The sequence below is a fragment of the Callorhinchus milii genome, unplaced genomic scaffold (assembly GCF_018977255.1).
Source record: "Callorhinchus milii isolate IMCB2004 unplaced genomic scaffold, IMCB_Cmil_1.0 Scaffold1, whole genome shotgun sequence".
In the NCBI taxonomy this organism is placed as follows: Eukaryota; Metazoa; Chordata; class Chondrichthyes; order Chimaeriformes; family Callorhinchidae; genus Callorhinchus; species Callorhinchus milii.
Genome location: NW_024704742.1, coordinates 29557503 through 29581657, shown reverse-complemented (window position 1 = coordinate 29581657; position 24155 = coordinate 29557503). Strand labels below are relative to the sequence as shown.

General features: G+C 44.8%; 2 protein-coding genes across 4 annotated transcripts; both read left to right on the top strand.

The window, feature by feature from the left end:
- The first annotated feature begins 716 nt into the window (after positions 1 to 716).
- Positions 717 to 12071, top strand: zgc:113425 (CD20-like domain-containing protein). Of its 3 annotated transcripts, none has more exons than XM_007897677.2 (7): positions 717 to 834; positions 5263 to 5470; positions 5713 to 5772; positions 5946 to 6083; positions 7342 to 7488; positions 9069 to 9129; positions 11096 to 12071. In XM_007897677.2, the coding sequence occupies exons 2-7, from the start codon at positions 5306 to 5308 to the stop codon at positions 11206 to 11208; spliced, it is 684 nt and encodes a 227-aa protein (XP_007895868.1). In that variant the 5' UTR covers positions 717 to 834; positions 5263 to 5305; the 3' UTR covers positions 11209 to 12071. The 3 variants fall into 3 exon arrangements, with proteins under 3 accessions (XP_007895868.1, XP_007895869.1, XP_007895871.1); XM_007897678.2 differs by lacking the exon at positions 717 to 834 and adding an exon at positions 1034 to 1088; XM_007897680.2 differs by lacking the exon at positions 717 to 834 and adding an exon at positions 1856 to 1913.
- An 8121-nt stretch (positions 12072 to 20192) lies between these two features.
- Positions 20193 to 23016, top strand: LOC121849699. The gene has a single exon (XM_042338243.1). The coding sequence runs from the start codon at positions 20195 to 20197 to the stop codon at positions 22904 to 22906; it is 2712 nt and encodes a 903-aa protein (XP_042194177.1). The 5' UTR covers positions 20193 to 20194; the 3' UTR covers positions 22907 to 23016.
- Positions 23017 to 24155: the final 1139 nt, after the last annotated feature.

Sequence of the window (24155 nt, the reverse complement as noted above, 5' to 3'; positions counted from 1 at the left end):
ATGTCCTTCGCTTGAGACATTAAACTGAGTTCACATCTGCCTGTTCAGATGGACGTTAAAGATCCCATGGCACTATTTAAAAAAGAGCAGGGAGTTTCTCCTGGTGTCCTGGCCAACAATCCCCTAAATAAAATTGGTCCCTCACTCCTTGGCTGTGTGCGAATTGACTGCTGCGTTTTCCAAATAAATGTGCCACTTCACACTAAATCTCGTGTAGCACTTTGGGATATCCTCCCGACATGGAAGCTACTATACTAACTTCAAGGATTATTATAATAACAATAATCCTTGCATTTGATATAGCGCCTTATCACGTCGTCGACACGTCTCAAAGTGCTCCACAGAATATACTGTAAAGTGAATTGACCGTATATTTTGTGGGCGAAACGTTTAATTCATTTTTAATTTTAACGGGTTGCCAAGATATTTTTTCTTAACTTTTTTTTAAAAAAATCAGTTCTGGGTCGTGAATTAACCACAACAGGTGGGACTCGAGGGAAACCTGTGCATTTCAAAGATCACTGCTGCAGGCGGGATAGCACATTGCTCCTTTTGAAGCTGATCAGGTGAATCGAGATGCGGCAAAGTTTCACCCACAGACAGACAGACAAAGCGCAGTAACATGAGGCAGCTTGTGAAGTATTGCAACAAGTGTAATGGTTAACAGAAACCTGTTGGAGGTGGAGCAGTAGTGGAGCAGGAGGTGGGGGTGGGGGGTTTACAGCTGCTCAGCCTGTTGCACCTGTTGGTGCAGGAAGCTGGAGGCTCTGCTCTCCTCCTCTCCAGTGTTTCGTGGCGAGTCCTTCGGCTGCTTTCGCTGCACGAACAGGCAAGGTGTGTGTGAGTTTTTATTCCCCTTTCCACTGTTGTCGTACCTGCTGTAAACATAAAACGATGCCCCCCCACCCACCAATGCTTTTAAGCGTGATCACCTGTTGCTGTGGGTGGAGGGGGAGGCGCTGAGACCTGCTGATGGTGGGGGGGGCAGTGGTTTGTTTGATGATGGCTGTGGTGTAGGTGTAGCTGAAGGAACAGACGCCCAGAGAGATATTGCAGTTCGCTTCGGGACAGGTTTCCCTTTATTGCAGGTGTGTGTGTGTGGGTGTGAGTGAGTGTATGTGTGTGTGAGTGAGTGTGTATCCTGCATCCAGAGGCTCATCTGGAATTGGTTGTGGCTGGAGGGAAGGGATGGTTTTTGGCCAGGCCTAGAAGAGAAACAAGTCCTGGTCTCATCCACGTTACCAACTTTCTTGGGCTGTCTATGCCTCTTGTGTTGCTGAAGCTGAAAGCTCAGCTCCTGCCTCTGTTTGACCCGCTCGTCCCCTTATCTCCTGCTTGTCCTCGTGCCCTCCATTCTACCATCGGTGGCCGCAGTTTCAGCCGTTACGCCCTGAAACTCTTCCAATATCCCTTTGCCTTGTCGCCTGCTTTCCCATCTTCAGGTCACTCCTGAAGACCTTCCCCTTTGACTATGCCAGCGGTCACCTCTGACCCCCACCGCCCCAGGCTTGGCATTGTGCTCTGCCACTATCAAGTGCTCTGGTACGCTACCCTGCGTGGGGAGGAATGCTATTTAAATGCAAGTTGCTGTTGCCGTTATTGCTGAAAGCTGATGTGGGTAATGTGTTCCTGCCCCAAGCTTCATTTCACGTCACTAAGCTTCACTGTGAATCCTGTGAAGCACTTTGAAACATCTATTTGGTGTGAAAAGGACTATACCAAATGTAAGTTTTCTTTATTGATACTTGTGAATTGATAATTTAAAAAATCACCCCCTTCAAGATCTGAATCAAGCCCTGACTCTTTGACCGTGCTTTCAACCATTTTTCCCTTCCTTCCCACCCTCCCCCAATCTAGCTCAGGTGTAAACCTTGCACTGTCCAGAACCTTGAGATGCCCTCCGAACATAAAAGGTGCAATATAAATATTTATGTACATTGTATCGTGAAGCACTTCGCCCATAAAATACACAGTCAATCCAGTTTACAATATATTCTGTGAAGCAGTTTGAGATGTCTCAACGATGTGATGAGGTGTTGTATCAAATGCAAGGATTATTATTATTTTAAATACTGTCCCCAATGTCAGGATTTTTAACACGAAAAGGACCACTGAAGGTGAGCAGAAGTACATGTTTACCCTCAGTTTGCAGGCTATTTACATTTAATAACTCCTTGGCAATATGTTGTCAGTAGGATTTGAATTTAATTAGTCCTTTGATTCAGAATTTTAGTAGACCAGCAATTGTACCGAAAAGTTACAATCTGTATTATAAGTACTTTATCAATGACTTTCTTTGAAAAAAAATCTTAATTTCCAAATGCTGGACATTTACATAGAACAATCCGGATTCAACCCATCAACCAGCAGTGTAAATATGGGTCCAGTAAAATCAATAAACATCTCTATGAATATAACAATATTCTATAAATGTAGGGGAAATTATATTCCATTCTATATGTATTCTCAGTACACTGCTTGATAAATGGACTCACTGCATAGCTTAGTTATAGTTTGCATAGTTTAGTTATTGCTACAAAAATCGATTGGACTGCATTTCAAACTTAATGGACTTCTTTTTTAGAATGCTTTGCAAGTGAATTTGTACAGCACCTTTCACATCGGGAGGACGTTTCAAGGCGCTGGAAATTCAGTGTTTTGGACACGAGCTGGGGGTCGGGATTGGGGATGGTGGAGGTCAGGGGGGAAACAGGATGATCGAAAGCACGGTCAAAGAGGAGGGTCTTGAGATGGTTCTTGAAGGTAGCAAGGGAAGGGGCGAGTTCAGGAACTGCGAGATGGAGTTCCAGAAGGTGGGGCAGATGGCAGAAGGCCCGGCCGCCAATAGTGGGGTGGGCAAAGAGGGCCTGCTGAGCGGAGGAAGTGGGCAGGATGGTAGGGGATTAGAAGGTCACAGAGGAAGGGGGAGCGAGGGCTTTGAAAGTGAGGACCAGGATCTTGAACTGTATCCTCTGTGTGATGGGAAGCCAGTGGAGTTGGGTGAGGATGGGGGTTATAGGGTCGCAGAGCCTCGTGGGGGAGAATACACGGGCTGAGGTTTGCATAGTCAAGCCTCGATGTTATGAATGTGCGGATGAGGGTTTCGGCAGCCTGAGGTGTTAGACAGTGGCGGAGTAGGGCCATGTTGAGGAGGTGGGGTAAGGCAAAGAGGATCATGGCACGGATTTGGGGTAGAAAGGATAGTTGAGGGTCAAACAAGACGCCAAGATTCCGGACTGGCTTAGTAAGGTGGAGTGTGCAACCATGGATGATGATGCTGTCAGCACCTGAGGTGTGGAGGCGCTGACGGGAGTCAATCAGGAGAGCTTCGGTCTTGTTGATGTTCAACTGAAGAAAGTTAGCTCTCATCGGGGACTTGATGTCTGACAGACATTCAGTCAGGCCAGCAGTGGTCCTGGAGTCAAAGGTGGAGGCAGAGAGGACCAGATGAGTGTCAACTGCATACATGTGGAAGTTGACCCCAAGTCTGCGGATGATGTCACCAAGATGGAGCATATAGATATTAAAGAGGAGGGGATCAAGGGAACACCACACAAGACGGTGCGGGGGCTAGAGTCGAAATCGTTTGTGGAGACGAAGTGGAGGTGGTGTGAGAGGTACGATCTGAAGCAATCAAGGACAGAGCCGTGAAGGTTGAGGTGAGAGGAGAGGTGGTGGATGAGAATAGAGTGGTCAACGGTGTCGAAAGCAGCAGAGAGGTCAGGGAGAATGAGGAGGCAGAGGGAGCCCTGGTCGCAGATGGACAGAATGCCATTTGTCACTTTGACCAAAGCTGTTTCTGTGCTGTGCACAGCACGGAATCCCGATTGGAGGGGTTCATGAAGGGATTGGCGGCAGAGGAAGGAGCTGAGAAGCAATGACTCATTCCAGGACCTTGGAGAGGAAAGGGAGGTTGGGGATGGGGTGATAGTTTCAGAGCAGGAATGGATCCAGGGAGGGTTTTTTAAGGATAGGAGTGATGACGGCCATTTTTAAAGGGGTGGAAACGGTACAGGTGGACAGAGAGACGTTTATGATGTCTGTGAATAGAGGGGCAAGGAGGTGGAGCTGGGAGGTAAGGAGAGCGGTAGGAATGGGGTCGAGGGTGCAGGTGGTCGGTTTCATGCGGCTTATAGTGGTGGTGAGAGAGGAGGGATGGATGGGTAGGAGCCAGGGGAAGATGGGTAGGGGGTAGTCGATGGAAGGGCAGAGGCAGCTGAGCGGATCCCCTCAACTTTGGATTCGAGGAAGTCCAGCATCGCCTCACAGTTAGCAGTTAGCAGAAATAGTCAGACACAAAGGAAAACCCAAACTAAATCATCATAATGATGGATAACTAACTCCCCTTTCAATATTAAGCAAAGTCTGTTGTGGAAAAGGCGAATTGGTTATTACTGTAAACTCTTGCTTTTCCAAATGGATATGTAATTTATTATGGTTTGATCTATCCCATTGCCTGTGTCTAGAACGTGGAGTAACTGAAAATGGGCTGTGTTTATTCACTGAAATATAGCCTACAGGAAAAGGAAGTAGCACCAAAGATATCATTTCAGTGGAAGAAAAGATTTGGGACTGCCCTTGTTCATTAATGTTTGCCTAATAGCATGGAGCAATATAGATACTAGCATGCATTCTACTCATTCAAGCTACTTTATGTAACTGCAACTATCAGCCCTGGGCACTTCAAAAGTTTGTATCACTCCTTACTTATCAGATATTGCATTTTTTGTTTTCCAATTTCACATCTGACAGATAAAATCATAGAAATTTACAACAGAGAAAGAAGCCATTAAGTCTGCACTGGCTTCCAGCACAGTGTGTTCATTTCAAGCCCACTGCACTGCCCTATCCTCTGTCTACTTCCCTCTAGAAACCCACAATGGACTTCTTCAGATAACAATTCATTTTTAAAGGACTTCATTTTAGAATTGTTTTGATCAAGTCCATCAGAATCGCAGGAAGCGTGCATGTGCGATGTGGTGAATATGCTCTGAGAGCCCTGATACTGGAGCAAGTATCAGGAGGACTGGATCACAAAAGGACTTCGGGTGTGACCTGAAGATGGGGAAGGAGGAGGCAAGACAGAGGGACTGGGGAAGAGAGTTCCGTAGTTTTGAGGTATCGTGGCTGAAAGCACAGCCGTGCAAGGTGGAGCAAAGGGGACGAGGAAGGCAGGAGACTGGAGTCAGCTGAGCAGGGGAGCTGTATGTAGGCTGGTAATATGACCATATGTTTACTGCTTTTTTTGCTTTCAACTTCCAGATATTAGATTGTGCCGGTGAATTGCTTTCCACATCTTCGTTCGATGGACCGTTACAGATATTTCATCTTTAATCAGCGAGGCATGTTTGTCCTGGGAATCCTGCAGATAGTTTGTGCCACAGTGTGCGTGGTCTCCGGCTTCGTGGATTCAACCTTTAGGAAGGATTCCATTCTCAGTAGGACCAGAGCACCAGTCTGGGCTGGCACGGTAATGATGATAATCCTTGCATTTGATATAGGGCCTTATCACGTCTTCGAGATGTCTCAAAGCGCTTCCCAGAATATACTGTAAAGTGAATTGACTGAATATTTTGTGGGCGAAACATGGCAGCCAACCGCGCACAGCAGTGTCCCACAAACAGTTGCTGACCACATTATTATTCAGAAGAACAGTGCTGCTACACCACAGAGAATCTACACCAGCGACTGATTAAAATGTTTGCTTTTCAGTTCATGGGTCTTCCTGGAGTGCTGGCCCTGTTTTCTTCACAGAAAAGGAACCCGGTTCTCGTAAGTCCATTTACCCTCAGCAGTATTTTGAAGCTGAACCTAAGTATTTCATTGACCCTCTATTGAAATGTGAAAGTGATTAAGAGTAATTTTACCTGATACAAATAGTTAGTAGCTTTTGTTATTCAGACTTCTGGGCTGTTTAATCAATATTGCTTGTGATCTGTGTGTAGGTGAATAGTATGATTGGATCAGGTGTGATTTCCTGGTTTACTACAACTATTGTGATTCTATATGCTGCTTTGACTTTGAACTATGGGGAGGATGATGATGAAGTATTTCAGCACAAACCGAGCTACATCATTCATGCGGTAAGCTTTTGCAATCAAGTGGAACTTGCATTCCAATTTAATTTGCTGCTTGTTTCAAATGCCAAAGGTAAATGGTATTAATACAGTGGTATTAATATTTGGATGAATCTGATCAAGATTTGGTACAGCGTCTCTCTTTAACGATGGGAACAGGTTACCGGGGAGCATGGTTGATGCCAGGACACTGGACAGTAGGGCGGGTATTGTGGAAGGATGAGATCAATTGGGCCAAAGGGTTTTCTTCATCAGAACTTCTCTCATGATCTTGCGATTTCATTAACAATATAAGGTTCATCCCGCAAACTATCTATTCCCCGATACACACAGACAGACAATTAATTTGGTGTTATTTTTTCTGAAATTTACCATATGAGAAAACATTGTTTTCTAGTTTAATGTTTAAAATTTTGGGGGAAAAAACAATAGTCATTGAGCCTTGCACCTCTAAACTCTTCATTGCTATAGAAACAATTTATTTAATCTTTGAAAGATTTGTAAACTTTCTGTTCCTGCAGTCTTGCCCTTTTCCTGCCAGAACCTGCCAAAGCTGTTCACATGTAAGCAGTCAGGCTGTTGTGAATAAAGTATCTCAGTCATCTTCATTGAAAGCCTGTATCTGGACCTTATTGCTGCTGTACATTTTGTTCCTTCCCCTCCTTTTTTCTTCTGCTCCTCTCCAGCCTGGTGACACCAAAGCTGATTGCAGAGCTTTTGGTTGAGATCAGGTAACCGATCATAGCGAGGAATTAACGTGGGTCTGAATGGTGCAGAATCACACCACGCAATGCGTTTTCCTACTAAGCCAGTGGGACTGTATCTTACCCTTTTTTTAGTTGACGTACATCACATGGACAGGTGGCACTCTAAACACTGCTGGTACCCTATAGCATCAAACCTATGAGCTTTAAAAACAAAATGTGTATGCACTGTTTGATTGTCTGGGCTTTATACAGTAATTAATCAGGCATAAAAATATAGAGTTCAGTCAGGAACAGTAAGATGCAGATTTGACCCACTCCCTGCTGCTCTACCAGGAAATATGGTAACCGGTCAATTCTTATTTCTTGAAAACCTGGTTGCTTCCATTCTTGGGTCTTGTGGCAGTGAGTCTTTGCTCTTTGTATAATCATTGACTGTGGAAATATAATAAAGGAAACCATTGTTTAACATCCAAATTGTACACACAACACTTCCATCATTAAATAAAAGAAGTTTCGTTTTGAGCAGAAATATAATTGCTGCTCTTTTTGTCTTACAGGAGTATATCCTCAGCAAGTTGGTTCAAGGAGCAAATATGGCTATTTTAATCTCTTCTGTTTTTGGCCTCATGATTGCAACAGTCATAGCTTACCTTGGATGCCGAAGTCTTCCCAATTGTGCTTGCTACGATAGTACGACTGGAATGGCAAGTAGAATCCTCTGTGTAGTATGACCTGAAACCTAGACACAGGACTGTAAATTGTACTTCTCTGCTGCTGTTTGAAGCTGATACAACCTGCAGATTGATGCATGGTTGATTGGGCAATTGCATAGATATGATCTGAGCTTTTCAGGTGTTGTGAATCTTTGTCAGAAACCTGGAAGAAAACGTTTTTTTAAGTTTTACAAGTCATATGGGTATTTAGTTAGTGTCTTTATTATAGGAGAAACAATTTAAAGCTACATGATGTACAAGTGTTTTCATTTTCCTCCCTCTTGCTCCTCTCCCAACATCACCCCCCCCACCCCCACACCACACACACCCTGCAGTGTAAGTGCTCCGAGAACTTATTCTACCTGAAAGGCGCAAAATAATAATGATATAATAATCCTTGCACTTGATGTAGCGCTTTTCACGTCTTCTAGACATCTCAAAGTGCTTCATAGAATATACTGTAAAATTAATTGACTGTATATTTGTGGGCAAAATGCGCAGCCATTGCGCACAGCAGTGTCCCACAAACAGTCGTGGATTGAGCCACCAAATTATTTTTTTTGAAGGAATTATTACTCCTAGAGTAATCTGCCGATCGACTAGCAACCAGGTTCCTACATACTGTTAGGGAAACAGAGGCATGTGAAGTAAGGAAACTTGCCCAACATTTAGACAGGAATCAAACCCAGGTCTCTCGCTTGCAAGGCGAGTGCTCTGAGCACTGAGCTACAGGACTCCACATATGAATCCAAGTTGTGTTGTGACATTTATACCTCAAGGCAAAGACTTGAGCTGGATACAATTATAATGTAGTGTTTGGAATCCATAAGATCCCAACCAAGGTGTGGCAGCTGGTTTCATTATACATGTGCACAGCTACTGTGTTTTGCCCACCAAATACACGGTCAATTCAATATATTAATATATTCTGTGAAGCGCTTTGAGACATCTCAAAGACACAACAGGAGCTATATCATATGCAAGGATTATTATTATTATCAGTATCAGATAAAGTAATTTCTTTGATTTTAGAGCTGCCAGCCAGCTGCATGGAAATGACTGGCTACAAACTCCAATCCAACCACCACTTGTGACTGAGTCACACCCATTTGCTGGTCTGTCCTAAGAAAGAGAAAGAGCCCAGCATCATTTTAATATTGGCTTATCAAGATTGTGAGGCGCTAATTGCACTATAGCTGGAGTGGCGCATATCAGGGGTGATTTGCGGCCAGGACCACAAATGATAAAGTGTTTGAGTAAAAGTGTTTGCTGGAGCTGTAGAAAAGATTCCTTTGTGCAGTATAATTTGCAGTACAGGTAGAACTGAATAGTTCTACTACTACTAATAATAATCTTCATTTGATATAATAATAATAATCCTTGCATTTGATATAGAGCCTTATCACGTCTTTGAGACGTCTCAAAGCACTTCACAGTGAATTCACTGTATGTTTTGTGGGTGGAACATGGCAGCCAATTGCAGACAGCAGTATTTTCCAGACAGCATGTGGATTGAATGACCAATTTATTATCATTTGGTCTAATTTCTAAAGGCTAATTTCCTTTTGCAGCAATCCTTATTGACTGAGGAACGTCACCCTCAGGCAATCGAGCTGGTCTGTACCTGGCAGGGTGAGTTCATAACCAATGTTCTATCTATGTTTTGTAAAGGAGCTAAATGTTAACTCTCTTTAAAATATATATTTGAGGTTGTTTCTTACAAGTATCATTTGGTGAGAAAGCTGTTATTTATTTCAGGAAAATGGGGAAATCAATTCTCTTAATCAGCCATTCGCTAACCCCTCCAAGTAACCTGCAGTGAGTGTTGCAGTAGGTAAATTGTTAGTCACTATAGCACATTCTGCCCTGAAAACAGGGTCAGACTGCAGGTATACATTAGTTTTGACCACCTCAGTAACACCATCCATCTGCCCTTGGTCACAAACGTACTGCTCAGTTCATCCTCGATCAGCTCTTTTGTATCGTATTCTGGTCGTCAAAAAAATGCAATTTAATGACTTGAAATTTGTAAATCAGTGCTGACTGAGAGGGAGGACCTGTGCTGCCTCTTCTTACTTGAAACAACCTGACCACAGGATGCTTTGACATTTAACTAGCTTTCAGCCATCAGATCATTTTTAAATAATTGCTTCTCCCCTCTCTCCTTCACTTCCTCCTCAAGTTGTGCTTTTGCTCTATACAAACACAAAGCTCAAACACATCCGATCATTTTGCTAAACTATGGAAAATCTATGAATTGCAACTGCAGGTTTCTCTGGTACTTTTTAACATTCAAGAACCATGACTCAATTCAAGAAATATTTGTTCTTGCTGAATGCAGTTACTTCTGACAGGTTAGAGATGATTTAATAACTGCAAAGAGTTTCCTGTTACCTCAGTGTCTATTCTTTGTGACAGTCACTGCTATCCTCCTTCGGGGTTGGCAAGTGGAGTTCCCTTAGTGTTGAGCTGGCTCCAAGGTGACTTGCTTGGCAATGGAATATTGGAATTGAGTCAACCCTCCGATAGTCTCACTAGTATGGTTCTGAGCCAAGCAGATTTATAGTATTCCAGGGAATTGCTGATGACAGACCAGCCAGACTGGCTCATCGGTAGAACTTGGAGGAGCAAACCAGTTGCTGAGGTTAGGGATTCTTCACACTAAGCTCCTGTTAACTCTGCAAGTCTGCAAGGTTAACAGGAGTCCTGTAGCTCAGTGGTTAGACACTCGCCTCGCAAGCGAGAGACCTGGGTTTGATTCCCAGCAGGGCGAAACCTTGGGCAAGTTTCCTTACTCCACACGCCTGATAATAATCCCTCAAGAAAAAAAACAATAATAAATTGGTCACTTCAATCCACGACTGTTTGTGGGACACTGCTGTGCGCAATTGGCTGCTGCGTTTCGTCCACAAATATACAGTCAGTTCACTGTGAAGCGGTTTGATATATCTAGAAGGCACTGAAAAATGCTATATCAAATGCAAGGATTATTATTAGTATTATTATAAGCCAAAGCCCTAACGGGTAAGGTGGACCTAGCTGGACAAGTAACGGGAAAGCTTCCCAGACAGTAATATCAATGACAAGCTATGTTGTTTTTGCTAGTTAAACTCCAGTCTTATCCCAACGCACATTCTAGGGTTGCCCAAGTCTTCTCTCTTGCCAACTTGCGCCTGATGCTCTCACATTAGGTAAATGGGTTGCATCCCTCCAGGGAGAGAATTTACATTGCGTTCCAGACACAGGGAAATTTCCATGTAAAAGTAGACATACATCTGTGGAATTCTGTCTGGTTTGGATAGTCTTAAGCATAGTGATGGTTTCCACGCGCGTCAGTTGACCAAAACAAAGGACAGTGAGCAAAGGCAGGTTATTTGCAAACAAGTAGCTGATTTTAGTGGACCTTTCCATATGTAAGTCTGTACAGTGAGGATATGTCCTCATCTTCTCTGCAGCCTGGCATTGTTCAAGTAAGTTACATGCCCTCACTGCACCACAATTGTGTTATAATGTACAGTATTTGTGGGACATCTAGCCTTGCATGTTTTGCACCTTGATCATAATGTTGATAAATAATTGTGTGTTTTTTTTAAACCAGGTGTTAGTGAACAGCGAATTCTGAATGATCCAGTTCAGCTCAAGGACTGGGATTTAGACTCAGAGGAAGCAGAGTTTTCAACAAAACCGCCCCCTTACATCCGATTCGCTTAAATTCGACTTATATTGGCGACAAATTGGTTGGCTATTCATACCAGGATTCAAAGAAAATGTTACCTCTGTCAGACCTTGATGATGTGAAGTTTGTTTTTAAAAATAGTGCCTTCAGCTGGGGTGGGGGAAGGTTCTTGTGGCCTTTCGGATCTACAATAACTCAAGCAGTTGTTCTTTTGTACTCTTATTTCACAGTGCATAAGGTGCTTAAAACTCGAGTGCCATGCAGTTAATGGTGAGGGCCCAGTAATTAAGAGATTTAAAGCTATTGGGGTGAAAGATATTGTGTGTTAGATATGTAAACATTTTAAAGAGTGAACATGCTGCTTGAAGCTGCACTGTGAGTCAGTTTTAATTTTTTTAAAAAGAGTGGGCAGCCTTAAATAAGTGAACTTACAAAAATTGTACCTTTTGTTATCCACTCTAACTTCCTTTATTCTGCCAATAGCAGAAAGGGGGCTGGAGTTGAACAAAAAACTCAAAATGAAACAAAACCATTTGGAACTTGTAGAACAGATTTGGGATGGGTTGTATTTTATGGGTAGCTTATTTTAAATGTTCCACTTCAGTCTGAAGAGTATGTCTTCATATTCTTTATGCTGCGTAAAGAGAGATTTCTGTATTATAGTTTGTTATAGTTTATTTTTGATGTATAAGATGCAAGTTTGAACTGTGAAGGAAAAAANTTATTCTTATTAATGGGCTGTGTCACTTGAGGGTTTATGTAGTTTCTGGAGTCCTGTAGTTCAGTAGTTAGAGCACACGCCTCGCAAACTGGAGGACCTGGGTTAGATTCTGGATAGGGTGAAACACTGGCCGAGTTTCCTTACTCCACACGCTTCTGTTCACCTAGCTGTAAATAGAAACCCAGTTGTTTATCGATTGTCCGATCACTTTTCCAGGGGTAATAATCCCTTCCAATAAATAAATAAACAATAGTAATTTAGTTACTCAATCCATGACTGTTTGTGGGACGCTGCTGTGCACAATTGGCTGCTGCTTTTCGCCCACAAAATATGCAGTCCATTCACCTTACAGGGACGTCCTCCTGACGTGAAAGGCGCTTTATAAATGGAATCTTGTTGTTGTTGTTGTATATTCTGAGAAGTGCTTTGAGAGTCTTGAAGACGTGATAAGGTGCTATATCAAATGCAAAGATTATTATCATTATTTTGTGGAGTGCTGCAGCTTTGTAGTGACATTATGTACTTGTCTTCACCAGCTAGCAGAGGCTGAAGCTAATGTTCCTCTACAACCATTCAATGGGATTCTTCACAATAGTGGCCTGGAGTGACTGTCTTTCTCTCTCCCTTTCACTTCTCTCTCTCATTCCTTCTTTCTTGTGCCTCCTCCATACACTGGTGAACACACATCTGGGGTACTCATCTACTGTGATATGAATAATTAGCATACACTCCGCGGCCCTTTTGGTTGAGCAGGTAAAGGGGAATAAAGACAAGATCTGAAAAGATTCATCAAACATGATTCACACGGTTTACTGTGAAGCGGAGTGACAATGTTTTTGTAGGTGAACTCAGCAGCCTCATCTCAACGTTCACCTGACCAGGCAGATGGGACCTCGTTTTAACGTCTCATCTGAAGAACGTCATCTCTAACAATGCAGTCCTGCTCCAGCATATTATTGGAGTGTACGCCTGCACTCTCAGTTTAAATTCCCGACATTGGGGTGAACAAATACATTTCTGACTCCGAGGTGAGAGTGACCAATTGATCCAGACTGACACATTTATCATCTACCCCACATCCGTGCCATGACCCGCTCTGCCTTCCTCCATCACCGCAACAATGCCCGGCTCTGCCGCTGGCCGCTGAGACCCTCGTGCACGCATTCATAACATCCAGGCTGGCCTGCAAACTCCCTGCTTGTCGGCCTTCCCAACTACTCCCTCCATAGGCTGCAGATCATCCAGAATTCTACAGTGCATGTTTTCTCCCACACCAGATTCCGTGACCCTATCACCGCTACCCTTATCCGACTTCATTGGCTTCCCATCACACAGAGGATACAGTTCAAGATCCTGGTTCTCACCTTCAAAGCCCTCCATGGCTTTGCTCACCACTACCAACCTGCCTGCACCCTCCGCTCAACGGGCTGCGGCCTGTTTCACATCCCCCTCCTCGCCTGCCCCACCACACAACAACAACAACAACAACGAGACTCCATTTATAGAGCGCCTTTCACGTCGGGAGGATGTCCCAAAGCACTGGAGAGTTGGGTCAGGACCTGAGCAGGGGATAAATGGTCAGGGTGAGGGGAGGGAAGGGAGGGTGAGGGGAGGGTGTAGGGAAGGGGGTTGTGGAGCAGACCGGAGCCAGAGGAACGGAGGATACGGGCAGGTAAATAGGGGATAGTAGGTCGGAGAGGTAGGAGGGAGCAAGGCCGTGAATGGCCTTGTAGGCGAGGATGAGTATCTTGAATTCGATCCTCTGGGGGATGGGGAGCCAGTGGAGGCGAGCGAGGGTGGGAGTGATGTGGCCACGAAGCCTGGTGCGGGACAGTACACGAGTTCTGAATGACCTGCAGCTTGTGGAGGGAGGTGGCGGGAAGGCCGGCGAGGAGAGAGTTCCCATAGTCCAGCCTTGAGGTGATAAAGGCGTGGACCAGAGTTTCAGCAGCGTGAGGGGTGAGGTAGTGCCGTAGTCTGGCGATGTTCCGGAGGTGATGGAAGGCGGTGCCAGTTGTGGCGCGGATATGAGGGAGAAAGGACAGCTCAGGGTCGAACAAAACCCCGAGGTTCCTAATGGCTTTGAGAGGTGGAGAGTGCAGCCTTGGATGCTGATGCTGTCAGCGCCTGAGGTGCGGAGGCGCTGACGTGAGCCAATCAGGAGGGCCTCAGTTTTGCGCACGTTGAGCTGAAGAAAGTTGTCTCTCGTCCAGGACTCGATGTCGGACAGGCAGGCTGTCAGGACATCGGTGGTCGTGGAGTTGAGGGTAGAGGAGGAAAGGTAGAGTTGGGTGTCATCCGCATACATGTGGAAGTTAACCCCATGTCTGCGGATGATGTCACCAAGGGGGAGCATATAGAGGGTGAAGAGGAGGGGACCGAGGACAGAGACCTGAGGGACACCGCATGAGACAGTGCTGGGGGTGGAGGAAAAGCCATTTGTGGAAACAAAATGAAGACGGTGGGAGAGGTACGACCTAAACCATTCAAGGACAGGGCCTTGAAGGTTGAGGTGGGAGGACAAGCGGTGGAGGAGGATAGCGTGGTCGACCGTATCGAATGCTGCCGATAGGTCGAGGAGGACGAGGAGGCAGAGGGAGCCCTGGTCACAGATGGTCAGGATGTCATTGGTGACCTTGACCAGGGCAGTTTCTGTGCTATGGGCAGCACGGAAACCCGACTGAAGGGGTTCGAATAATGAATGGGTGGAGAGGAAAGAGCGCAGCTGGGAGGCGACAACTCTTTCAAGGACCTTGGACAGGAAGGGGAGGTTGGAGATGGGCCGGTAGCTTGATAGCTGCGACGCATCAAGGGAGGGATTTTTCAAAGTGGGAGTGATGATGGCAGTTTTTAGGGGAATGGGAACAGAGCCAGAGGAGAGGAACATGTTGATGATGTCTGTGATATGTGGGGCAAGGAGGTGGAGCTGAGAGATGGAGTGGGGATGGGGTCAAGGGAGCAGGTGGTGGGTTTCAGGGACAGGATGAGTTTGGTGACAGAGGATGGGGAAACGGGTACGAAGGTGTGCAGGGGAGGATGAGTAGGAGTCGGAGTGTGGGGGGTGGGTGGGAGTTGGAGGGGGAGTGACCGCGGAGCGGATTCCCTTGATTTTGGATTCAGCCACTCTGCCCCACCCTCTGGATCTCCATCTCACAGTCCCTCTGCCTCGTCCCATCCCTTGCCTCCTTCAAGACCTGTCTCAAGACTCTCCTCTTTGACCGTGCCTTCGATCACCCTCCTTCACCCCCTGCCGTCCATCCTCTCCAATCCCGATCCCAGTTTGGTATGAAACACTGATTCTCCAGCGCTTTGGGACGTCCTCCCGGCACGAAAGGTGCTATACAAATGTAATTTTGTCATTGTTGTTGTTCGGCAATGAAAATGAACAGATATGTGCGTCGTCAGCAGGTATTTAAACAATTTTATAAAAGTTCCTTTTTATTCTACAAATGCTTAGCTTGAATTTAATGATTAGAAACACAATTGGGTCTAAATTCTGTTCAATTCTCTATTAACAAAATAATTTGAAGTTAACAGAAATGTTGAGGGGGAAATAAAAGATGTTTTATATAAAAATACATAATAACTTCTAAAGTTTTTTGACACAAACATCTCCACATTAATACAATAAAGCCTTTAATTGTTCCTCATTAACAAGTCGGGTTCAGAGCAATGTTGTTTTCCTATTTAAATTCTGTCTTTTCCAGTGTTGATGTACAACTAGTTGGTAACAAGCTACAAGGCACTGTCAAAGTGGATTGTGCAGCAGGTAGAATGGGGAACCTGCTCCTTTGAGTGATACATTCATTCATTTCAACTTTCATACACACATATCTATCTCTTGGAGTGTCTGTGTATCGAGAAGCAGCTTGTCTTAGAAATTTCTCTCAACTAAGCACACAAGGGACTCTTTCCTCCCATACTCTTTTGACACGACGCACCTGTTCAACATAGTTGAAGCAATGAAATCCTATTTATAGATGTGATGACCTCTCTGTTGGAGGCAATAGAACGAATAGTTGGCATCTTGGAATCTCCCTCAACACCTCTTCAATGACCAAAATATTGATCATACAGGTTTGCTGTTTTTTGTTCAGTCGGGTGTCTGACACGTGCGGAAACATGTTTAAATGTTTAAGAGTATCACCAAACCAGATAGATATACAGATGCTCAGTCTTGAGAGATGAAGTCTCAGAGGTGATCTCATAGAGGTGTACACATGTTTATATCAGATTAAAATGTAAACCAAGAACATTACTTTAGGATGCATCAAGACAATAAAAAAAGGACAACAGTTTAGAGTAGTAAAGGACAATTTCAGGACAGGTACCAGAATTTTTTTTTGATGCACACAGTATTCAATGACTGGAAGAGGTTGCCAGGAAGCATTCCAGAGAGAGGACACTGAACTCATTTAAAATACTGTTTAAAGCTTTAAAAAGGTGCGTTTACCTTTATGTATACCATCGAATAGTGGGAGACTAGTTTGCTGTATAATGGCTGATCTGACCATTTGTTGTTATCAGGAAAAACAACTTTTGAGTGAAAGGGGCAATTTTTCCCCATTCTTGTTCTGAAATTAGTTTTCATCCTTGACTCTGGCTATTAATGTGAACAAGGCATTGCTCAATTTTGCTAATGAAAGTATTAATTTGGGAATATTATAATCTAATTCCTGATCTCAAGCATGGTTGTCAGTGAAGCCCTTGCTTAACTGTTCCATATCTCTGGAACCCAGCCCCTAAACACATTGGTATTTCTTTTAATAATAATAATAATCCTTGCATTTGATATAGCGCTTTTCACGTCTGGAGGACGTCCCAAAGCGCTTCACAGAACACACTGTAAAGTGAATTGACTGTATATTTGGCGCGGCAGCCAATTGGCACAGCAATGTTCCGCAAACAGTCGTAGATTGAAAATGACCAATTTTTTTTATTATTGTTTTTGGTTTTGGAGGGATTATTATTAGGCTCTGTGTGGAGTAAGGAAACTTGCCCAAGGTTTCGCCCTCTGCCTGGAATTGAACTCAGGCCTCTCGCTTGCAAAGCGAGTGCTCTAACCACTGAGCTACAGGACTCCACATCTTCAGGATCTTGTGATCATCTTCAGGATCCCTGAAGCCTTCTAAGTATGTGGTCCTCTAAATGCCCTCCTCTCAAGTGCTTCAGCTGATGGGATAATTATTTGTCCTTTTTCATCAGTTCAAGTGGTTTCTTCATTATATCAACAACCTCCATCACATTCTTAATAATAATAACCCTTGCATTTGCTGTAGCGCCTTATCACATCAGAAGCTCAAGGCGCTTCACAGGGATTTACTGTGAAATGAAGTGACTGTTTATTTAGGCAAATGCCACAGCAACATAGTGCACAGCAATGTCCCACAAATAGACATGAAACTATTGGCCAATTTTATTTGGTGGATTGTTGGTCAGGCACCGGAAGAAACTTGATGATCCCACTCCATGATAATCTTCTCCATGACTTCTGATGTTAGAGTTGATGTGTTGAAAGAATTGGCGACCTGAATTCATGAAAATTCTGAGTACATACTACACATTCTTTTTCCAAGTGACATTTCTCGCTGTTTAAATTGCACAATTATATATCTGTACTATGCCACAACTAGTTTTAATTCCGGTTGACATCACTATTGATGTCGTCACTATTGGCTTTCAGTGCCAGTAATGCTGAGTTTGATTTCAATTCCACAGGTAATCTGTTAATCTGGAGGGTTGCAAATGTTACTCCCCTGTACAAAAAAGGGCGAGAACGATAAACCCAGGAACTACAGGCCAGTCAGCCTAATGTCAGTAGACACGAGTAGTCCACAAGCCTTTCCCATCCTCCCTCAGCTCCACAAGCTCCCCATTTTAAATTGGATCGTGCACTAACTTTCTTCACGTCCCTCACCCTGTCTGCTCACCATTGGCGGATGGGCTTTCAACATTCTTCCGCTGTTCTCTGCAACTCCATCACAAAGGCTATCTGACGTGTGCCTTCCCTCAACTCGTTCAAGGTCCATCCCAAGTCATACCTCTTTTGGTTATCTTTGTCCTGCTCATACTTCCTTGGCTCCTACCCCACTCAGCTACCCAGGCAGCAGGGTCAGGCACTTTGGGATTTCCTCACAACCTGAAAGGTGTTGCTCAGATGGAAATTAGCATTGTAAGAAGACACAAGACGTGAATCTTCAGTTTTTAATAATACTAACAATCCGTACATTTGGTTTAGCACCTTACACATCAGGAGGACATTGCAAAGTGCTTCACAATTATACTGAAAAGTGTTTTGAAATATACTGACTGTTACCTCGGGATATATTGATAGGAGCAACCAAATGTTCAAGAAGGTTGATAGTTAAATGGTTAAAAGTGCTTTGCTGGATAGGTTGAGGTTAGCTTCTGATTACATTTCATATTTTCCTGGGAAGATGTTCACTCCTCTGAGATAATGAGGAATCAGGTCCTTGAGCATAGATGTAAGAACAGTGGACCACAGAAAGAAAAGGCTACAGCCTCAGACACCTGCCTATCACAAAGGTTGAGAAACAAAGCAGGCTGTGGAAGGCTGCCCAGAAGTTGTCCCTATCTCTCTCTGTACAAAGCAGCCTGTGAAGGGTGGGGGCTATCTCTGTGTCAAGGGGAGATGGAGTTAAAAACATATAAAAGAAAGATATAACTTTGAAATAGTTGGAGTTGTGTAGAGGGTCAGCCCACTTCCCAATGGAATCGCTATCGATTCTATTGCATCCATGTATATGTAGGATCTTGAACTGGATCCTCTGAAGGATAGGGAGTCAATGGAGTTGGGCAAGAATAGGGGAGATGGGTTCACAGAGTTTGGTGCTGAAGGCATGAACAAGAGGTTCAGCGGCCTGAGGGGTGAGGTAAAAAAATTAAAATGAGTTCAAAATTAAAAGTGAAAGTGGAGGAGGAGTGGTTAATATGTTTTTGGTTCTGTTTATTAGGCAGAGAGGAAATAACAGTTGTAGTGGTTGGTCCATTTGAAATGCGGAAGTCAGGTTATGCAAGCACGAGTGAAATGCTGGGCTAAGAGCCGATTCTTTCTGTTGAGTTTACAGGAGCCACTCTCTGTGATTCTGTGTGATAGTTCTGTGATCTCTGCTGTGTATGTTTTATATAGGATTGGTTGTGTCCGAGGGTTACCGGGCACCAGTCCCTATTATGTTTTGTGTTACAGAATCAATTGTCCCTGAGGATTTCCAGGAGCTGATCTCTGCCCTGTATGTTGAGGTCCATTCCCTGGCTTATTGTTTTGTCAATTCAAGGCTTTCCCCAAAGTTTTATTACTGCTGACATTTTACCTCATCGTTACATCAGCAACGAGATCTTCCCCACCAGGTTCCAGCCCTTCCTGTTTCTGTAAAGTTCTGGCAATCGCGGAAGCCAAGTTACAGTCCAAGTCCTGCCATGGCTGACGTGGAGAGGGATCGTGATAAAGAGCAAGAGACAACCGATTCCCAAGTGAAGAGGAAACGGGGCCACAAATCATCCCGCGGCCGAGCCCTGCCTTTTCGGGAGCGGAGAGAAGTGGCAGATGCAGAAGCCGCTCAGGCCGGTGCCTCACACACTCTCAGACGGGCTTTTCTGCGACTGAGAAAGTGGATTCGGCGGCGACTGAACCTCAACAGCCCCGAGACACCAGCGGCCACGATCAGTAAGGGCCCCCCGGCACAATAACAAATTGCTGTTTGCAACCTGAAGAATCAGCTTCTGTATTTGAATCTGGGTATAACATTGATAACACATCAGCTTCTGCATCTGCACTGGAGATCAGCAATGACTGTATAATGGAGAGTGGGGAAGACTGTTACGAGCCAATATTAAGAGACTTCCTATTGGTCTCGGATCAGGAAACGCGCTGTGGTATCAGGACATTTAGCAGAAAAAAGTTCTTGCCAAAAGCCTTTATTGCCCACAGACAGTGTAGGAGCCTCTCAACCTATTCGGGTGCAGACAGATAGCTGCTAATCTGCGTGAGGGACTGTCTCCGTGATCTGAAGGGTGACATGACTTTTCTTGTGCAACAACTGGTGGGCGACCCAGAGCCGCCTCCCACTCTGTGCACTGACAGCCTGTGTGAACACAACACACAACTCATCAGTACATTACAGACCTGCTGCGGTGAACAGGACTCACAGGGAAACCTGCTCCAACTGGCAAAAGCTCTCGTACAAAGCAGCAACAACCACTTGGACCCAACAGAGTTCAATTACTTGTTTTACGGAAGTGATATGGCTGCGTTCAAGGATGTGTATAACTGTTTGCTGGAGATGGACAGAGAAGCTTTGGTACAGCTGGAGACTTCGGTGGAAGCGGCTGAAAATCTTGATGTGACTAAAGTGGATTTGGAGACTCTGGCTGAGCTACTCTGTGCTGATCTTTCCTGGAAACCTCTTGGTTACAGGCTCTTAGAACAACCGTCAATCTCCTCCTACATCGCCCTTTTCGACCATATCAAACGGCAAGAAAATTGGTGCAAAAGAGAATTTCTCCACGCTCTTCTCTTGTCAATCAAAACAAAACCAGATCAGGTGGAAACTTTCCACAACTTGAGAGGAGACAAGATTTTCCTGCCCGCAGTCATCAACTCCAAGTGGGCAAAGAAACTAAAATGCCTGAAGTTACTGCTACACAAACATGTATTTAAAGAGGAAATCTCATTGAACAGAGTGATGTGGTGCAGTCCCACTGAGGCAGAGGTGTTTTTAGAGACACTGTCAGTCTTCGGATATCCACATATTGCCCAAGAGTTGGGTAAGTGCATGGGCAGCAGCAATGTTATCAGGTTCAGGGACGAGAAACCACTGAAACAGAAGACAAGTACGAAAACAGACAACAGCTCATATGTCACTGTCTTACCTGCAAATATCTCCTCTGAGAGTCGTCCACCCAAACTGCACTTACACACCAAACACTGGACACCCAACACTGCACGTGTAACTACAGCAACACGTTACTGTCATAGATATTGTAGGAAGCCCTCACTGCCTGACCCGTGGCTGTACCGAATGGCAGGAGCTCTGGCCTCTGAATGGACGGCAGTAGCCAGAGATTTTGGTTTCAGTGAGAGCGACATAGAGAAAACGGCAACTGATCCTTGGTACAACCACCAGCAGCGAATGTTCCACCTCCTGTACAGACTGACACACGAGCAGCAGATGAGCTTCACAGAGCTGTGCTTCCTGCTGCTTTGTAAAGTCAGTGATTATAAATGTCACCGGCAAATACAGTGTATCATAGGAGCAGCACTCAGTGCTGTTGAGCTGCAGGAAGACGTGGACTTATCTAGAAATGAGGGAGAGAACCTGTTCCAGAGGCAACACATAAAGGTGCTGGAACATAAGACGCTTCGAGTGGTTTGTGGCCAGTGGAGTGAAGCCCCTGAGATGAGAGAGATCAGCCCGAAGGTGTTTGAAAGCTTCGTGGATCAGGTGTCCCTGGTTGGTCCTGTGTTTGATGTGCACACACAAACCAAAGGGACAAAGGTGATGGTGTTTCTTCCCACGTACACTCCGTGTGAAACTGAGCTGAGCCCCTCAGTTCTTGCAGAGAGTCTATTGACTCTTCTGACCATGAAATACCAAGATGTGGGGAATTGCTTGTGTAAGAAGTTAGAAGCAGTGCTAAGTGCAGAAGAGAAATCAAGACTGTTTAAAGTCCTCCTACAGGAGGATTGTGAAGCTGCTGTGAAGCTGATCTTGTCAAAAGGGCAGAGAGCTCTTCAGCTGCTTTGTGAATACCTCAGGGCATCAGGCAGTGAGATGAGGTCGTGGCCGGCAAAGCTTCGCTCTCTGCTGGAAACATCACCCACCCAGGTCGGACACATCCAAGATGGAAACCTGGAGCTTGTGGTTCCACTCGCTGTGCTGGAAAGACACCTGTTGCTGTTCACAGAGTCCCTCTCTCCGCTAGCGGTCATAGAAAAGCTGCGAAGATTATTTACTCAGACACGTGCTTACTGTTTGTTATACAAACCAGTGGGACGTCAGTACATTGACTGCAGAGTAACACTGAGGGTGTTTTTGATACCCAGGAGTGGCTCACTGGTGCAGGGACTGGATACAAAGCTGAAAGGTTATAAACGAGTGTTTATTTCAAATATCAGTATTAAAGGGAATGTTTGTTATAGACTACTCTTTAAGGACGTTACTTCTGACAATTCACTCCTTAGGGTCACTCCAAGAGATGGCAGTGAGTACAAGGAAGCACTGAGCCTTATGGATCCCATGACTAAGTATCTGATTGCTCTTAATATAAAGGACTGGGTCCAATGGCCTCTGGTGCTGCAGATTACACGAGACAAAAACTCTGTGATATTTGAGGAAACCATTGATGATGAAATATTGCAGTTTGAAAATGCGGAATATTTCATTCTCAACCTTGATGGTAAGAATCATTGTATCATGAGGATTCACCAAGAAATTAGTTACAGAGAATTCAGCCACAAATTAAACACTGTGCTGCCGGAGAGAAAACTCTCTGTCTATTACAAACAAGATGGGATCCCTCTGCTGGTTAATAATGACGAAAGTATCAGCCTAATTGTGCAGCAACAAGAGAAGGGAAACATTATGCTGGAAGGTGAAGACATCATTGATGAGATAATTAAAGCAGAATCCCAAGTAGTGCAATCGGCCAGTTTACCTTCTTTAAATGAACCACTCAGCTGCCGGAGGCCATCTCCCACTGAACAGCATTTTGTGGTTCGACACAGGACAGCTTTAATTAAGAGGATCTCAGACATCAAAAGTCTTCTGGATGATCTGAGACATGAAAGTATTATTAACGATAATGAATACCAGAGAATCAGAGGAGAAAATATTCGCAATGAACAAATCACCTGCATGTTAGATTACACGATTAAGAAAGGGGAAAATGCAATGGATTTGTTTTTTAAAAGTCTTTGCAACAATGACCCATACCTTGTTGATGACTTGAAATGTAGGGAGATGTCTCAGGGGACTCTTGTTGAAATATACTGACTATCACTTCACGATACATTAGTGTATTGATAGCAGCAACCGAATGTTCCAGAAGAAGTGGAGGTTAAAAGTAGCTTTGCTGGACAGGTTGAGGTTAGCTTCTGATTACATTTCATATTTTCCTGGGAAGATGTTCACTCCTATGAGATAATGAGCAATCGGGACCTTCAGGATAGATGCAAGAAGAATGGACCACAGAAAGAAAAGGCTACAGCCTCAGACACCTGCGTATCTCAAGGCTGAGAAACAAAGCAGGCTGTGGAAAGCTGCCCAGAAGTTGTCCATATCTCTCTCTGTACAAAGCAGCCTGCGAAAGGTGGGGGCTATCTCTGTGACAAGGGAGGTGGAGTTAGAAATACATAAAAGAAAGATGTAACACTGAAATAGTTGGAGTTGTATAGAGGGTCAGCCCACTTCCCAGTGGAATCCCTATCGATTCTACTGCATCTGTGTATATGTACGGGGATGAAGGAATTTATCTCCAGTAAGAAAGTGACTATTAACAACAAGATACAACAACAGCATTTCATTTATGGAGCGCCTTTCACGTCGGGAGGACAACAACAACAAGATTCCATTTATAGAGCGCCTTTCACGTTGGGAGGACATCCCAAGGCGCTGGACAGTTGGGTCAGGACCCGAGCAGGGGGGAAATGGTCAGGGTGAGGGGAGGGAAGGGAGGGAGCGAGGAGGGGGAAATGGTCAGGGTGAGGGGAAGGAAGGGAGGGAGCGAGGAGGGGGTAGAGAGTCGAGAGGGGAGCTGAAGGCACGGTCAAAGAGAAAGGTCGTGAGACCGGCCTTGAAGGAGGAAAGGGAGAAGGCACTGGGGGATGGAGTTCCAGAGCCCAGGGGCTGAGAGGCTGAAAGCCCGGCCACGGATGGTAGGGCGGTTAGGGCGGGGGATGTGCAGCAGACCGGAGCCAGAGGAACGGAGGGTACGGGCAGGTAAGTCGGGGGATAGTAGGTCGGAGAGGTAGGAGGGAGCAAGGCCGTGTATGGCCTTGTAGGTGAGGATGAGGATCTTGAATTCGATTAAAGGTGAAAGAGGAGGAGTAGTGGGTAATATGATTTTAATTCTGTCCGTTGCTTAGTGAAGCTGTATAAGGGATACAGTATAGCTGATTTGTCTGTTCAAACTTTAATAAAACCTATATTTGAAAGTAACATGGTGTCAAGTAAATGTGTCTACACTCTTTACACCCATTGAGTCCCTGCCTGGAAAAGCCACATCGAGATTTTCAGCTGCTTT

What these genes read in the sequence shown, in the direction of transcription:
- zgc:113425 (XM_007897677.2), top strand. Translation starts at nt 5,306, where the DNA reads ATGGACCGTTACAGATATTTCATCTTTAATCAGCGAGGCATGTTTGTC. An exon ending in AGAAAAGGAACCCGGTTCTC is followed by an intron (nt 5,773 to 5,945) that starts GTAAGTCCATTT and finishes ATCTGTGTGTAG; the next exon opens with GTGAATAGTATGATTGGATC. An exon ending in ACGATAGTACGACTGGAATG is followed by an intron (nt 7,489 to 9,068) that starts GCAAGTAGAATC and finishes TTCCTTTTGCAG; the next exon opens with CAATCCTTATTGACTGAGGA.
- LOC121849699 (XM_042338243.1), top strand. Translation starts at nt 20,195, where the DNA reads ATGGACAGAGAAGCTTTGGTACAGCTGGAGACTTCGGTGGAAGCGGCT.